Source organism: Chenopodium quinoa, unplaced genomic scaffold (assembly GCF_001683475.1).
Source record: "Chenopodium quinoa cultivar QQ74 unplaced genomic scaffold, ASM168347v1, whole genome shotgun sequence".
Lineage (NCBI taxonomy): Eukaryota > Viridiplantae > Streptophyta > Magnoliopsida > Caryophyllales > Amaranthaceae > Chenopodium > Chenopodium quinoa.
Window position 1 is genome coordinate 22991417 of NW_018742204.1, and position 16705 is coordinate 23008121.

Consider the following 16705-nt stretch of genomic DNA (forward strand, 5'->3'; position numbering starts at 1 on the left):
TTCTTAGTTAGGTGTAAAGTTATATGATTGAGATTTATGTGAAATTTAATGTGTATGTAGTAAATGCACTGCATAACACTAAGCTAAGACACTGAGTGGAAGCAGTAAGGTCGCTGTATCCTGTTTGCCTAATTGCTTTAACACTATGGAGTATTTGAAAAATAAGTTCAGATAAAGTAGATCCATATAGAGTGGAGTAATAGACTATATATTAGTTTTGAAAAATCCCAATAAAGATTAATAAGGGTTACAAAAGTTGAATATACATCTAAAATTAATTTTAAATTTAGAAAAATTCGAATAAGTTCAATTAGTTTCAAGTAAATTCATTCAGATAACATTTAGGTAAATAGAAGACACTTTTATTAATTCATCACATTTTCTTTTATGTTTGTCTCTATTTTATTTCAGTAACACACTTTAAACCCGCTAAACGTTACTTTTCTTTTCACCCTAATTTAGTTTTACACCCACTCTTTTTTTTTTTTTTTTTTTTTTTTTTTTTTTTTATGCGAATGAGGGGCTACAAAACCCCGGGAAAATAGAAACTAAACAGAAATTAAACGTGGCAAAGCCACCCCTACACTATCCTCATGTAAGATACGTCCTAGTTCGATAGGAGGGAATTAAATCAACTCAATGTTGTTGTTTTGGACGACCCCATGATTAGCTATAACCAATCCGCCGCCCTATTTGCTTCTGATTCAATAAAATAAAATAAATAATAATAATAATAAAAAGCCCGAGTATATTATCTTCCACGCATTGCCATAAAAAATTAAGTAAATTTACCCTTTGATAGAATAGCATTGCATATTTTGGGTTCAACCGTTCAATAAATGACAATCTAGCTCAAAATAAACCAATTCTCAACAATTTCCTCATCCAAGTTCGTATGTGCCAGACTTGTGGAGTCTTTATTATTGGAAAATTTACTAAAATTAAACCCGATCCTACCACATATTTGAGAAGTATTATAACATGTTGAAAGGTACTCGTAATAAATTGAAACAAGTGAGAAGAAAGAGTTCATAAATATTGGGACCAATATATTTATTGTAAACAATAAAGTCAAATATAATACGCAAAAGCACACTACAAATATTTGTTGAATTTTTTATTTGAATTTTACTTCATAAAAAATATGAATTTAGTAACATGAATAAAACAATTTTTTTTTCCCACCATTTTACGAGTAATTCCAATTTTGCATACATGTACATACTACCCCCAGATCATATTATATGCAACTTTGGGGTATTATTTATGAGATATAAAAAATTCCAAAGTTGTATATAGTATGATTCGGAGGTAGTATATGAAATAATCATTTAGAAGAAATCGCCTATGCTTTTTTGGAGGAGATCATGGACAATGATTTTGTAAGCTGTCTCCATTGGATGAAAACTATCCCAAAATATATATTTTGAGGCATCTTTACAAGTACCAACAGCAAACTTTGTACATAGTAAAGTCACCTCTATGTTTCCAGTGCCACAACATCCTCTATTTGCAACTTCAAACCCTGTAAAAATAATTTTTTATTATATTAAATTTTTTGTATAAAGCTAAGTTTGGTTAGCAGTCAAATCAGATTCATATCCTATTGCCCTTATTAACATTAATTAAACATGATGTATGACATGCATTTAGTATTATGTCGAAATTTTTAATATTTAACTATTCATTACATGTGCATTAAATAGATTAGGTCATGTTAATTTCATGTTAGTTCTTGAGTGAGGGATAGCTCAAGTGGTTACTGGTTAGTGTTTTCCAGTGTACAAATTACAAAAGCATACAACGAGAGGCTGATTCAAATCCATGACATATTATACACAGGCCTTTAGTATTTGTCATTATTAGCTAGGTCAATATTTTATTTTATGAATATGTTCATTTTTAGCATATAATATGATATAGAAAAACTCTAAGCAATAGTTTTATATATACCTGATTGAGAAGGGTTGTTTATGAGATTGAGTAATGGGTTGTAGATGTCGAGGTACACAAATCTGGATCCCGTTAGCTTTTGATTGAGATAATTTAGCTCGGAAATGAGCTTGTTGTTGAATAGAATTGAAGCTTCGTTTTCATCTTCAAAGCAAGATCTTAATATGCCGCCATGCAAGGTTCTTTGTGATGGAAGACAACCACACGGTGGTGCACTGATCACACCTATTCTCCTTGCCCCCAAATCGTATAGTTGCTGGAAGTTTCAAACATTTATTATCTATGTTATTAAATTAACACAATCTCAAGCTTTTGAAATTATATTCTTATTATATGTTTAATAAGGTGTGATTGAATAACACTTCACACAAACATGCTATACCTTCAAGGCTTCGATTCTAAATATATTCAACATGTTAACTTTATTAAACACTTCTTAAAAATCAACTTGTTGCCTATAGTGAAAAACAAATAAAGGGTTTGTTCCGCTTAATTTCAATTCAGTTCACTTTAGTTTCTAATTTTCATCTCTCATAAACAATTTAGTTTAGTTCTATTCCACTCCAATCAGTTCAGTTCACTTCAATTCAGTAAATCAGAATAGGCCCAAAGTATACGAGTGCATTTATGTAATAAGTTACGTGTACAAAAATTTTGCCACTAAAAATAGGGTCAATCTAATTAATTCTATGGAATAAGAGCTCGAAGAGGAGTGGCCTATGACTCTGGCTTGAAGGACCGTACCTTGCCTCAAGCTAAGGTACCAATGTGACCCACATCTTATGCATAAATAAATTCAATGGTTTATTAAATTATGGAGTACTCGTATATATATATATATATATATATATATATATATATATATATATATATATATATATATATATATATATATATATATATATATATATATATATATATATAAGAACTTTAGTTGACTAGTCTATTTCCTCTGAGTAGTTTTTAGTGAACTTATTTCATTGTTTGTACTGCAATACTATATTTTTGTCATTAAGTTCATAAAAAAAAAAAAAAAAAGAAAAAAAAAAGAGAGAAAATACAAGTTTATCTCTTTGATAAACAAAATATGTTGATCAAATAACAAAAATGTAAATAAATCAACTATTGTACTAAATCAACTACTTCCTCCTTTTTTTTTATGGAGTATAAGCTAGAGTTGAGATAATTAGACTATAATACAGTGTAGCTACCTGTAAAAAAGAGGATGCCCATTTGAGCATCATACTAGTATATGTTGAGATATCGTAATGAAGTATTTCAAATGGTAAAGAGAAATAAGTGTTGGTAATGTCATTGCTTCCTGCACAAACTAGGTATACACTTTCGGATATGATAGTCGATGTTGTGTTTTCTCCAACTGCATCCTTGAGCTTCTTTATATACCCTTTAAACAAGTTCAACTGATCTTCTAATGTCAATACGTTCTGCACTCGATCAAAACAATCATATTAGTGTACATGTGATAACACTTAACAACTAACCACTAAAAATTGAAATCCAAAGCTGTATTTTTTTTTTTGGGAGGTTCACCCTTTGGGCTAATCCGGATTTGGGGATCAGTTATATATGGGTGGTTAGGTTCCAATTAATCTCCTCCCAATTATTGTTGCGGGGGATCGAACACAGGTTCTTCCTACCAAGTATAGTCCCAATCCCCACTAGGCCAACATCCAATTGGTAAAGCTGGATGTATGTGTTTTGTAAAACATAAAAAAGACAAATGGACAATGGAGTCATAATAAACAAAAAATCAAGTCACACAAAGCTAAGAAAGTTATGTTTCTATGATAAGTGAATTCTTAAGAGGGGGAGGAGGTGAATAGAGACCGCTAATTTTGCAGATGTAGGATCGTAACCAGCAGCACCAAAGGCGAAGCTGACACCAGTAAGTAGGTCACTGATATTGAGCTTTGGATCCAAATACGGAGGCACAAACTCTTTTATTCCAAGCTCTTCAGCTACAAGAAACAAATTGAGTTTAATTGCTATGTACAAGTATACATATATACTACTCATTTTGTACTAGATAACAAATAGAACAAGGTATTATCAATTTTTTTTCGTAAACCACAAGTTAAGGGATTATCAATTAGGTTGGTTCTGTTTACCTTATTTTCACTTATTTCTGATCTAGCTAATAAAGTTCAGTTAAGTTCACTTTAGAAAAAATAAGAACTAAAATAAGTTTTGATAAGTTCAGATAAGTGAAAGAACACACCCAATGGAACAAAGAATAATAAGGTAAATATTCGATTTTAAGGTGATATGCATGTTATGAATAAGTCAAGTCAATTAGGAAATCAAAAACAAGGAAGCTCTAATTTATATTTGTGATAAACAGAAACGTTTATCTAGTAACACTTTTGTAAATAAATCAACATAAAATCTCAGTCAGCGTGACATGCAAAATCAGTATCAGTGGACCCACAATAAAAATTTGTTGGTTTATTTACAACAATGCCACTAGCTAGGTTAACGTTTATTTTGTTTGTATTTGCTCTCAAATAACTATCCATGGACGCGCGTTAGAAAGAACATTCCGTACAAATACAAACCCGGCAAGAAGAGAAAAACAAGGAGGAGAAGATCTAAGTAAAAGCTGATCAATTCAACTTACCAATGAAATCAGAAGGAACTTTGCCATTACTGAATCTTCCAGTAGCTACACCTCCAGGAAAGTCTCTCCCATAAGGTGGGAAATTTGCTCTTCCAGAAGTAGCCAAGTAATTATTATTTCCTGGATCAACAATTGAATCTCCAAACACTAAAAATGCTGGCACTTTTCCTTTTTGTGGAACTTCTATGGCATTTACATAATTTTGCATAAATGTTGCTATAATTATTATATTATAAATCACTATTGTATTGATGATTGTTTTATAAGATATGAATTTATCATTTCCCATGATTATCATCTTTGGTTTGGTTTCTCTCTCTATACTAGTCTCCTTTTGTTTGTATCCATTAATGTGTCACACATGCACGTGTATATACAATGTACGTGAAGAGTTTATCTTATACTCCTCAGTCCTCACATTCCTTGTGATACCAAAAAAAAAATTTCTAAAACTTTATTGACCACAAATTCGATCTCATTAATTAATAGATACCAAAAAAAATAATAGCTATATATTGTTGGATATTTCTTTATACATAGTTTTATAATATCAACTTTTTATAATTTTTCTTTATGTGAAATTAAAGATATTAATGGTCAAAACATATCTTGACACCGTATAAAATGCATAATTAATTAAATATATACTATATTATGTGATGGAGGATACAAAATAAATACTTCTATTTCATATTATTCATTTTGAAACATTTGTCGAAAATGGATGTTTCTCCATTCTAACTTAGGGTCTATTCTCTTTATCTTAATTTCAGTTCAGTTCACTCTTAATTTCCTTCTCATCAATAATTCAGTTGAGCTCTATTCAGTTCAGTTCAATAAACCAGAAATAGGCCCTAAGTTGTTATTTCTCGTAATCTCTCTCATTATCATATGCAATTTTAGCTTTTATTTTTTTTATTTTTTTTTATCTCCATTTAATATATACTAGATAAATTTTGCCTAAGAGTCCATGCAAACTCATTTGTTGCAATAATATGTAGTTGAGGTAGTAAAAAAATTAAAATATATAAATAAAACAAAAGATAACATTTTGTTCCTTTTACCAAATATACTAATTACTTTGGTTTTTTTTATTCATTTAACAAAGAGAAAAAGAAAAGGCTAAGTATTATGGAATACCAAATTAAAGCAAACTAGATGAAGTCCGTGCGATGCACGGTTAGTTTAGTATTTTTTTTTTAAAAAAAATATTTTTCATATTTATGTGATTAAAATTATTATTATATTAGTTTTAGAATATTAGTTAAAATTCATAATATCAAAAGATAATATTTTGTATTTAATTAATTAAACTTTAAAATCTCATTCGCTAATTTTGCTTACGTGGCATTTGAATTATTTAATTGTAAAAGAAATTAATAATCTCTTATTTAATTAGCTACTACTTAAATTTATAATCCTAGCGCGCTAAGAAAATTAAATCTTACGTGGCTATCTAAAAACTTGAGAAAAACTCCCCTTTAAATATATATTATTTATTAGATTTCCATTCAAAAAACGTGAAGCGGCTATTAAATTGAATTCAACAAGTACTTAATTAGGAATTGTGCTCTATGTGCCCAACATTTATGTAATTATTTTGATTTTTTTTTTTTAATATTGGTGGACCGTAATATTATTCATACAAATGAATAATAGAATGACGAATGTAAACTTCATCGGGCCTTGATGCCTACTATACTACATTATTGCCTTTATGGCTTTATTGTCTACTTCCCATTATTAATGTCTTTCTAGTACTTTTATACAATTCATAAGTAAGAATTATGGTAAAAAGTTGGGAAACTATACTTTGTAGGTTTTCTTATCACAACTAATTTAATCAAGCTTTATATTATATGGTGTAATTTTTTTTATTTCATCGAAGAATGATAGAGTTCGAAATCAACTGTCCCAGAATTGAATGGAGTGCACGTATGTATTCCATTAATGTCTAATTATATGTAATACTTTTACAGGTTTTGTTTTATATAAAAGGCCAGTTGACCATGTTGAGAAAAATTATAATGCATTTTAGATTTTACTTCCATAAGATATTAAGATCTCCCTATTACTTTGAGAAGAAAATTGTGGGTTAATATATTACATTAGTTGAATATAATGCATTTTAGCTAGGGTTCATTTTCGTAATTGCAACACTTTATCTGTCATGATAATGGGCATTTTAGCTAGGGTTCATTTTCGTAATTGCAACACTTCATCTGTGATTTTGGGCTGGATTTCATTAAATTAATGCATGGCTGGAAAATGACGAAATTTTTAGAAGTTAAATATCCTTTTCACATTATTTAAGTTTGCAATGACTTGGCACTTGAGTTACATCTACATAATATTGTGAATGATTTGGCTTTTAATTTCATGCATTTATTACTGGTGCTTAGCTGATTCTGCTAGTTGTAGCTTTGACCTTCATGTATGGAAATTATTTGACTTATTAAAGTTTTCAAATGCCTTTAATAAGCTTGTACTATTTCATGAAATATCAATAATTTTCGGTTAATTGTTAATTAGTACAGTCCAGCTTGACTCATCAAGTAGTTTAAAGACATACTAGTTTTTTTTTTTTTTTTTTTTTTTTTTTTTTTTTTTTTTTTTTTTTTAGAAGACACACATGTATAGTTGATTCAACCTATACGTATGTATCATTTATTGCTCTGTACGTACGTTAATGAAATTACTCAACTGATCTATAATTGTCCTTAATTGGATCATGAAGTATGAAAGCTATAATTGAAAGTGAGGTTTAGTCTTAATTAAAGTTTTTGAATTATAAAAAAAAACTTATAAGGGGCAGATGAGATTTGAACTCGTGACCTTTGTATTACGTTGGCTTCGATACCAGGTTATAGGACCATCTGAACCAAAAGCTTAAGCTAATGGTTGAGGCCCAGGAATATGTTTTATACTCTATCAAATATTAATTGTTAAAATAGTGCGTTAACATGCGTGATAAAAGAAATGTGTCAACTAAAAGTAGTATAATGCTAGCCTTTTGTGTTTGAATGATTTTTTATTTTTTTTCCAGCTTGTGCTAGATGGTAAAGATTTGTCATTTCAACCGAAATTTCATATTGTACTTTGTTGGCCCTATGCAATAATGATAAAATTTATGACACTAAAATCTATGAATAATTGAAGTCAATTGAAGATACAATAGTATCTAATGCCAACTTATTGATCTACAAATACAAGTTTTGTTGATCTGAGATATCAACTTGTATTTTCTTGATGTTAACTCGATCTTCTAGACTTCCATGCATAGCCGCAAAAAGTATGTAAATTCACCCTTAGATCTAGTCCTTAAAATAAAATACTAAGTAACAATAATACACATTTTGGGTTAATATACCTGACAATCTAGCTCAAAACAAATTGATTCCAACAATTTCATCTAATTTTGTATTATGTACCTTTTTTGTGGAGTATTTTACATTGGTATAAATTTAAATTAAAACCGTACTACTTATTGAGAGATTAAAAGTAAAATGAAACGTACCGATCAAAACAAGTGACATTAATTAAAGGGAAAATTTGTCAGGAACTACACACTTAATAGGGGTATTTGGAAACAACTACCCACTAAAAAAATTTATCAAAAAAACTACCCCTAAATTTAAAAAGTTAGAGTAGCACTACCCATTTGCATTTTCCAGCAAGAATGTTTGGCGCATGGGCCCACTTTTTCAATTTTTCTCTTAAAAGACACAATTCAATGACAAATTGGACCTTAATTCGTAACCCTAAGATAACCAATTTGAATTAAAAGCAACAAATTCAACCAATTTCAAATTATCCCAAATTTCTAAGAACCCTAATTTTTCTAATTGTTACACCCTAACATCAAAATTCATAATTAATGGATTAAAAGAGAAGAATTATCTATGAATTTCATACCCTACTTGTTTTCACTTCTTCTATTAGGAATTTTTAGAAGAAAAATTGAAAAAGTGGGCCCCACACGCCGGACGATCTCGCCGGAAAATGCAAACGGGTAGTGCTACTTTAATTTTTTTAAATTTAGGGGGTAGTTTTTTTGATAAATTTTTTTAGTGGGTAGTTGTTTCCAAATACCCCTATTAAGCATGTAGTTCCTAACAATTTTTCCTTAATTAAAGAGTACAAAAATTGGGACAAAGTATTTTATTGCTAACAATTAATTACTGTAAATCAAATAAACTAGCTTTTTTGGCCCGTTCAATGCACGGGTTATTACTTGGGGTTAATTATATGAAATAATTGCTTTATTTCTAAAACTTAAAGGAAAAATAAGACCGAGGGTGGTAAAACTGTGAAAGAAGATGAATGAATTTATTTAGATATATATACATGAAGATTGTGAAATATGAAAAGATATATTAGTTTAAATTATATTTAAAGTGTAGGAAATGAAAAGATTATTTTTATTATAATTCATATGTTTATGTAATAAGTACTCCGTACTAATTAATTGAACTTTATTTTATTATGGTGGAATTGGAACACTTCATTTTCTTACTTGAATATAAATATTAAGGGAGGTGACATGTGTTATATGGGGTATTGAGTGACTTATGATGCCATGTGTCATATAAAAAAAATTGTGGTTTGTGTTTTTAAATACTAAGTATAGATATAGATTATGTGAAATACATTACAAACAATTTGTTGAATTTTCTATTTGAATCTTGATGAAGAATTTTTTAGTAGTTCAATTAGTTCAAATACTTTACACTCCATGACACTCTCGATCTAGATCACAACCAATCAAGTCCACCAATTTCGTCCCATTTTGTATGTGCCATATTTGTGGAGTCTAATATTTTGTACTAGTTCGAGCTAAAACTAAAAATCTTGCCACTTTTTTGGAAAGTTTAAAAATAACATATTATTGAAACTTTGAAAGGTTCTAATTACTACAAGTGACACTAAAGAGAACATAAAATATGGGACAGAATTTTGTTGCAAACAATAAAGTTAAATACAATAGAAACTTTTTGTTGAATTTTCTATATGAATCCTAATAAATAATACAATTTGTATATCATGAATAGAAGATATTTTTTTTCCCACCTTTGTATGAGGAATTCCAATCAAATTTGTACACTTTTTTTTTTTTTTTAATTTATGAAATAAAAATCTAAAAGAAATTGTCTATGCTTTTTTGGACGACCTCATGGACTATGACTTTGTAAGCAGCCTCAGTTGGGTGAAAACTATCCCAGAATATAAATTTTGAGGCATTTTTGCAAGTCCCTGGATCCAATCTTGTACAAAGAAAAGAAACCTCTAAGTTTCCGGTGCCACAACATCCTCTATTTACAACTGTGAATCCTGTAAAATTAAAAAAATATTGAATCAATATTCGTGATTAAACTATTAAAGTGTAAAAGTGATGGTTAGTATTCAAATCAGATTCATGTTCGTATTAATTGGGAAAGGGGGGGTTCAAAACTATGATTTATCGTACTCAAACCTTCATTATTAGTCACTAGGTCAATACATCATTGGTATATATATTATATCATTAAACGTGATGCATGACACATGTAGCAATGAAAACTCTAGGAAATAATACGTATTTTAATTAGTACCTGATTGAGAAGGGTTGTTTATGAGATCGAGCAATGGATTGTAGATGTCTAGGTACACGAATCTGGATCCTACAAGCTTTTGGTTGAGAGAACCTAGCTCGGTAAAGAGTTTATTGTTGAAAAGAATCGAAGCATCATTTTCATCCTTTACGCAAGATCTAAATAAACCTCCATGCAAGGTTCTTTGTGATGGAAGACAACCACATGGCGGTGCACTGATCACACCTATCCTTCTTGCCCCCAAAGCGTATAGTTCCTGAAAAATTTCAATTGTATAACCAAAATTTTGTTTATATAGATAAAATTTTCCCACTAAATTAGGGCAATCTAAATTCAATGCATGGGAATGCAAGATGTAGAGGAGTGGCCTATTAGGGCCTGTTCACATTTACTTCATTTCATTTCAGTTCAGTTCAGTTTCAGCTCCAATCAGTTCAGTTCAGCTCCAATCAGTTTAGTTCTGTTTAGTTCAGCTCAGTTCATTAAATGTGAACAGACCCTTACTTAGCTTTGTCTTACTTTCGGGGCCTTAATTTCCCCAAATATGATCCCTCGCCCAGGTTGGTGTTAGGGAGTAGAGACCAACCGACCAACTCAACTAAAAGTTTAAGTGATGGTTGAGGTCCATAACGATTAGCAAATAGATTCTATACTCTATCAGATGAGACTTGTGCATCATCTTACACAAAAGCATACATTAATTTGTTTTTTATGTAAGCACTATTTATAAAATTTTAATAATTAAATTAGCCCGATAAATTTAGCTATCGTATTATTTGTCCTTTGTAGTTACCTGCACAAAAGAGGACGCCCAGTTGACCATGGCACTAGTATATGCTGAGACATTTTTGTAATGAAGTCTAGCAAATGGTAATGAGAAATACGTGTTGGTAATGTCATTGCTTCCTGCACAAACTAGGTATACACTTTTGGAAATGATGGTCGATGTTGTGTTTTCTCCTACTGCATCCTTGAGCTCCTTTATATATCCTCTGAACAAATTCAATTGATCTTGTAATGTCCTCACATTCTGCAATAATCACACACATTTATGTTAATTAATAAGTCATACCTTTTAAAAGTCAATATAAATTTTATAGTGTTTCGTATTTGTATTAGATGAGAAACTTATTATTGCAACGAACCACGACCTCAAGACAAATTAAAAAAGTACAATTGTTAGGAAGAGGACATGACCAATAGAATTTGACTAAATCCTACTCCGTATCAATTAACTTATTATAATGCATGATTAGAGATATTAATGGTCCAATGTGTGTCTTAGCGTAACTTGGAGATCATAAAAAAATAAACAATGTAACAGATTAAGGATAGACTGGTGGAGTATTGATTATGATCAACAAATTATGTCACATCATATCATATATATTTTGAAGAATAAGTGATGAAAATAAAATTAATAAAATAAAAATAATAAAACGATTGTATAATAAGTGATTTTTTTGAAAGGGGTAAGAGAGGGAGGGATACCGCTAATTTAGCAGAGTCGGGATCATAACCAGCAGCACCAAATGCAAAGCTAACACCAGTAAGGAGGTCACTGATATTGAGCTTTGGATCCAAATATGGAGGCACAAACTCTTTTATTCCAAGTTCTTCAGCTATAATAATAAGAAACAAATAATTAAGTTAAATCACTATACATGCGTACGACTCATTTTGTATAAGATAACATATCAAGGGACTGCCAATCAGAGTTAATGAAGAATTTAAAGCATATTATTATAGATTATCACATAGTATTATGTAGGATGGACAAGTTTCATTCTGACACAATTTATTTGGAGCAATGGGATAAATTGGTAATTTGGTTTAATGAAATATTGACAAATAAAATTAAACTCCATCCTAAATAAATTAGGTTTGCAACATAAGACCAAGGGCAATCGAAACCATTTGAATAACATGGATAATTATGATCTAAAGGAGCCAATAAGAAAAAGTAAGATATAGAAGTAAAAACCATGTATAGAACGAACCACCAAAATACGCCTACCTTATTATTACTACATATGAATCAAAACGGAATAATATCATAAAGGTGCAACTTTTGTACAATATATGGTATCACGATTTATTCTGATTACGAGTGCTCATGAAGTTAGGCTGGCTCATATTCTACTTCTAAAGGATCAATGTAATAGATCAATGAGTAAAGTATATTTCTGTAATTAAACATTTCAAAAGTCAAGGAATCACATAGCAACTGTTGGAGGATCGATGGACTAACTCAATCAAATCAAAAGGTTGAGCTGATGGTTGAACCTTAGGATTGATATTTATACCATCACGTCCCCGGCCTCACATGAAACCTCGTTGAGCTTATAATGTGGATGCAGCATGAGTCTTTCCAAACTCAGCTCAACGCTAATTATTTTACTTGAAAGGAGGGGTGAATGATATTTAAGCATGTGACCTTTTTATCATGTTGACCCATGTACCATGTTAAAAGAACAACTTAAAAGATTAATCCGGTCTCATGGACACTTGTTAAAAAAACCATCGGCATAAATTCAAAACGACATAGACCAAAGTAGAAGCTAACTTACCAAAGAAATCAGAGGGAATTTTGCCATTACTGTATCTTCCAGTGGCAACACCTCCAGGAAAGTCTCTCCCATAAGGTGGGAAATCTGCTCTTCCAATAGTAGCTATGTAATTATTATTTCCTGGATCAACAATTGAATCCCCAAATACTATGAATGCTGGCACTTTTCCTTTTTCTGGGAATTCTACGGCATGTCCATATATTTGCATAAATGTTGCAATAATCATACTATAAATCACTATTGTATTAATGATTTTCTTGTAAGATTTGATGAATAATAATTCATCATTTCCCATGAGTTTTTTCATCTTTGATTTCTCTCTCGATTCTCCCTTTTGTTTGTATTCCTCTAATGTCACGCATGCACGTATTTATATATATATGTGACGAGTTCATTCTAAAATAAAATAAAATACTTCGTGTAAAATGAAAAACGTGAATAGTTTATTAAATTAAAGTCAATTGCTTATGAATTCTGCTTATGTGTGAACCTATTTTTCTTTTTGATTATTGTGGTTTTTTTTAATATTATTCGTGGGCCCTAAATTTATTTTATACAAGAATAATAAATTGAATAAACTTTAATATTGATGTTCAAAAAACTTTAATTGGTGATGGGTTTATTGATTGATTGATAATTATATACAAACCGTTGAGAGACGGCAAGAGTTATGAGCATGTCATGGACATGCATGTTTAATGTATTAATTGTATCATTATGAATTACTTGTAATCCTTGTCAAAGACAAGGATTGGCCTTGTAACGGTTTGAGTATAAGGTTAATCCAAGTATTTACTTATCAACTATAAATACGTTATTCTTTTTCTAAAATAGTATAGCGCGTATCTTTTTGCTAGGAAATCAACTAAACCAATAATTTGAATCGACTGTTTGTTGGAGTGGTAAAATTGGTTTTATATGGTACGAATTACCATCCCTCACAAAATTTTCACTGTTTCCAATGCCACTAAGCTACGGTGAAAGGAAATATCAAAACCAACTTAAATCAAATTACTCGTAAAATATTGGGACTTACGACGAAGTATTTGACAAAATCATACGGTTTAATTGCATATATCTTAAAAATTAATGATATAGTAAAATATTCAGGGTATATTAAAGTCTCAATGTTAAGATAAATGTTAAGAGAAAGCAATTAAACCATCTATCCATTAGATAGATGATCAAGTCATAGATTACATTTCCCTAAGATAAATTGTGTGTTTAAATTTACTACTTGTATTCCGACAGTAAGATACTAAGATCTATTGATAATGTCAAATTCGGACCTTGATGCCTACTACACTACATTATTGCCGTTATTGTCTACTTCCCATTATAAAGCGATTTCTAGTACTTAATACGACTCATAAGAATTATGGTAAAAACTTGGGTAACTAATCTTTGTACATTTCCTTAGCTTATCACAACTAATCAAGTTCTATAGATTTCTATAAACTTTATTAATTGCTAGATTTGGAAATTAACTCTTCGAGAATAAAGTGAACCTAATAATTCATTTAAACTTTCAAGATTTTGTTTCATATAAAAAAAAAACTATTAGGGTTTTTTTTTTTCCTTTTTTTTTTTTTGTTTGTTTTTGGTGTTCCATCCGATTCACCCTTAGGGCTAATTCGAATTCGATGATCAGTTTTGGGTGTTTAGGTTTCAGTCTCCTCCCAATTGTTGTTGTGGGGATCGAACACGGGTTCTCCTTATCAAGTGTAGTCCTAATCATCACCTCACCACACCAACATCCAAGTGGTATTGGAGTCTATTATTACCTACAGGATATGTACATCACAATATAATCTTATTGTATACATTATTCTAGAGATATGAAGTAATTGCATTATTTGCAATAAATTGTCTGTCATTATATTGATCAATTTTGGCCTGGCTTTCAAGAAACTAATGGCTGAAAAATGGCGAGATTTCTAAAAATTAAAGATCCTTTTCACATTATTTACAACAACTTGAGTTCCATTATATGTATGATTAATTGATTTTCTAGAAATTAAATATCCTTTACACATTATTTTGCAACGACTTAATGAATTCCATTATACTGTAATTAGTAATTGATTTGGTTTTTCATGCTTTACTGCTGTATTCTACAATATGGATTTACCAAGTCTAAACTAATTGACTTTCACTAATCTTAGCTTGAGAATCAATTTTCAACTTTTCATTTAGTCTTGATTAACCTTTAGATCATTAAGTACAGTAACAAAAAGGTTAGTTTTTGCTTAATGGTTTGTCCAACTTAACTCAAATAGCTCGAAATAAATTTGGTTCAACCAATATCATAATCATCAGATCATCCTAGCTGTACATTTTTAAAACCACTGGTCTAAATTGTCTTAAATCAGATTTCGAAGTATGAAAGCTAAAAGTAAAAGTGAGTTTTCATATTAAAATTTTAAATTATACGACGATATATAATCAGTCAAGAAAAACATCATTTTTTGGATCAGCAATGTGAAATCCAATCACAATTCGTCGAAAAAAAAAGGTTGTGGATCACATTGCCATGAATTCACATTCGTCTAAAAGTACGTCCATACAAAATTGCTTTTCAAGCTTCTCTTTTAGCATGGAGACAATCATCCAATTGATAAAATTGGTTCAATTTGGATTATCATATCATGCACAACGGTACGTCCATACCTTAATAATATGGCCATAAATTTATAACCTTACAATATTTTTTAAATTGTGTATATTATTGACAGCAAGGAATTACAATCATTTATATCATCACTCTTGTATAATTGCTTACAATATAAATTATAAACCACTAAAAAAATATTATATTCATTCTCTCTTGTAACTAACATATTCGTAATAACAACATTTGTTATCAGCCAAAGTTGACTTAGCAAAGTCAAAACATTATTTTCAGCTCATCATATAATAGTAGTAGCCTGGTGTAGATTCAAATTAAACCAAAAAAATTATAAAATCCCAAAAATCACTCTTCTTGATTCAGCAAGCAATTAATACCGTATGTGCCACTCAATTTGGTTGGATAATAATTTGCAATTGTTAGGTTATTCACCCGAGAACATACATAACGTGCATTACACTTTCAGATACTATTTATTTCAATTTTTACTATGCATACATGTTATTTAATCATACTCTGTTGTTACTTATTATTCCTTATAAATGAATATGCAAATCATGAAGTACTAGTTTATATTTTGAAATGTTTGAATTTATTTTTTTTCTTATATTAATTTTCTTTGTATATAATTGGGTGTAGGATCTAAATTACGCTTAGCACATAACTTACATACTCCCTCCGTTAAAAATTATTTGACCGATAAAGAACTAATTCATCACGATTCTAACCATTATAACTATTCCAAATTTCCAACAATTTCTTTCAATCATCTCATCTACTATTATAACGACTAATCAACATCTACATTAAGCAGTTTCTCAATATTACATTTAGGATATAACAGTACAATTCATAATATGCAGATTTGGCTAAACCGACCACATTAGCTGGTGATAAATTAAAGTAGATTAAGCATTTAACCAAATTTGTAATTGCGTGAGATTATCAAAATCAAACATACCATATGTAGGTTAGATGAGACCTTTTTTTCCACGTAGAAACCTGTACTTGATTTGGTCAATTAAGTACAACTAGCTCTGCTAATTAGCTGGTTTATTCTAATCAAACATTTCCACCACTCACATCATTCACAAGGACGGTCTAATTACTTAATTATTTTAATGCAAAAATATATCTTCTAACCAAAATGGCAAAATCCCATATAATTTGCTTCTAATTTTAGAATTGCAAAATTTGTGAACTTAGGGAGTTGGTCTAGTTGGATTACTCGAATACACGTGTTAAAATTAAATATAATCTTGGGTTTATGTTTTTTAAATAGTACCTTCATACTCCCTTATTCCTTAAAGATTATTATATTTAT

General features: G+C 30.0%; 2 protein-coding genes across 2 annotated transcripts; both read right to left on the reverse strand.

The window, feature by feature from the left end:
* Nucleotides 1-1087: 1087 nt before the first annotated feature.
* LOC110698542 (GDSL esterase/lipase EXL3-like) lies at nucleotides 1088-5033 on the reverse strand. The gene is made up of 5 exons (XM_021876024.1): nucleotides 4592-5033; nucleotides 3802-3932; nucleotides 3165-3398; nucleotides 1954-2209; nucleotides 1088-1525 (listed from the first exon to the last, which is right to left on the reverse strand). Exons 1-5 carry the CDS (start codon nucleotides 4887-4889, stop codon nucleotides 1332-1334), a joined length of 1113 nt encoding a protein of 370 aa, XP_021731716.1. The 5' UTR covers nucleotides 4890-5033; the 3' UTR covers nucleotides 1088-1331.
* Nucleotides 5034-9695: 4662 nt separating this feature from the next.
* On the reverse strand, nucleotides 9696-13161 carry LOC110724356 (GDSL esterase/lipase EXL3-like). Its single transcript, XM_021903780.1, has 5 exons — nucleotides 12753-13161; nucleotides 11674-11804; nucleotides 10976-11212; nucleotides 10183-10438; nucleotides 9696-9922 (listed from the first exon to the last, which is right to left on the reverse strand). Exons 1-5 carry the CDS (start codon nucleotides 13057-13059, stop codon nucleotides 9729-9731), a joined length of 1125 nt encoding a protein of 374 aa, XP_021759472.1. The 5' UTR covers nucleotides 13060-13161; the 3' UTR covers nucleotides 9696-9728.
* Nucleotides 13162-16705: the final 3544 nt, after the last annotated feature.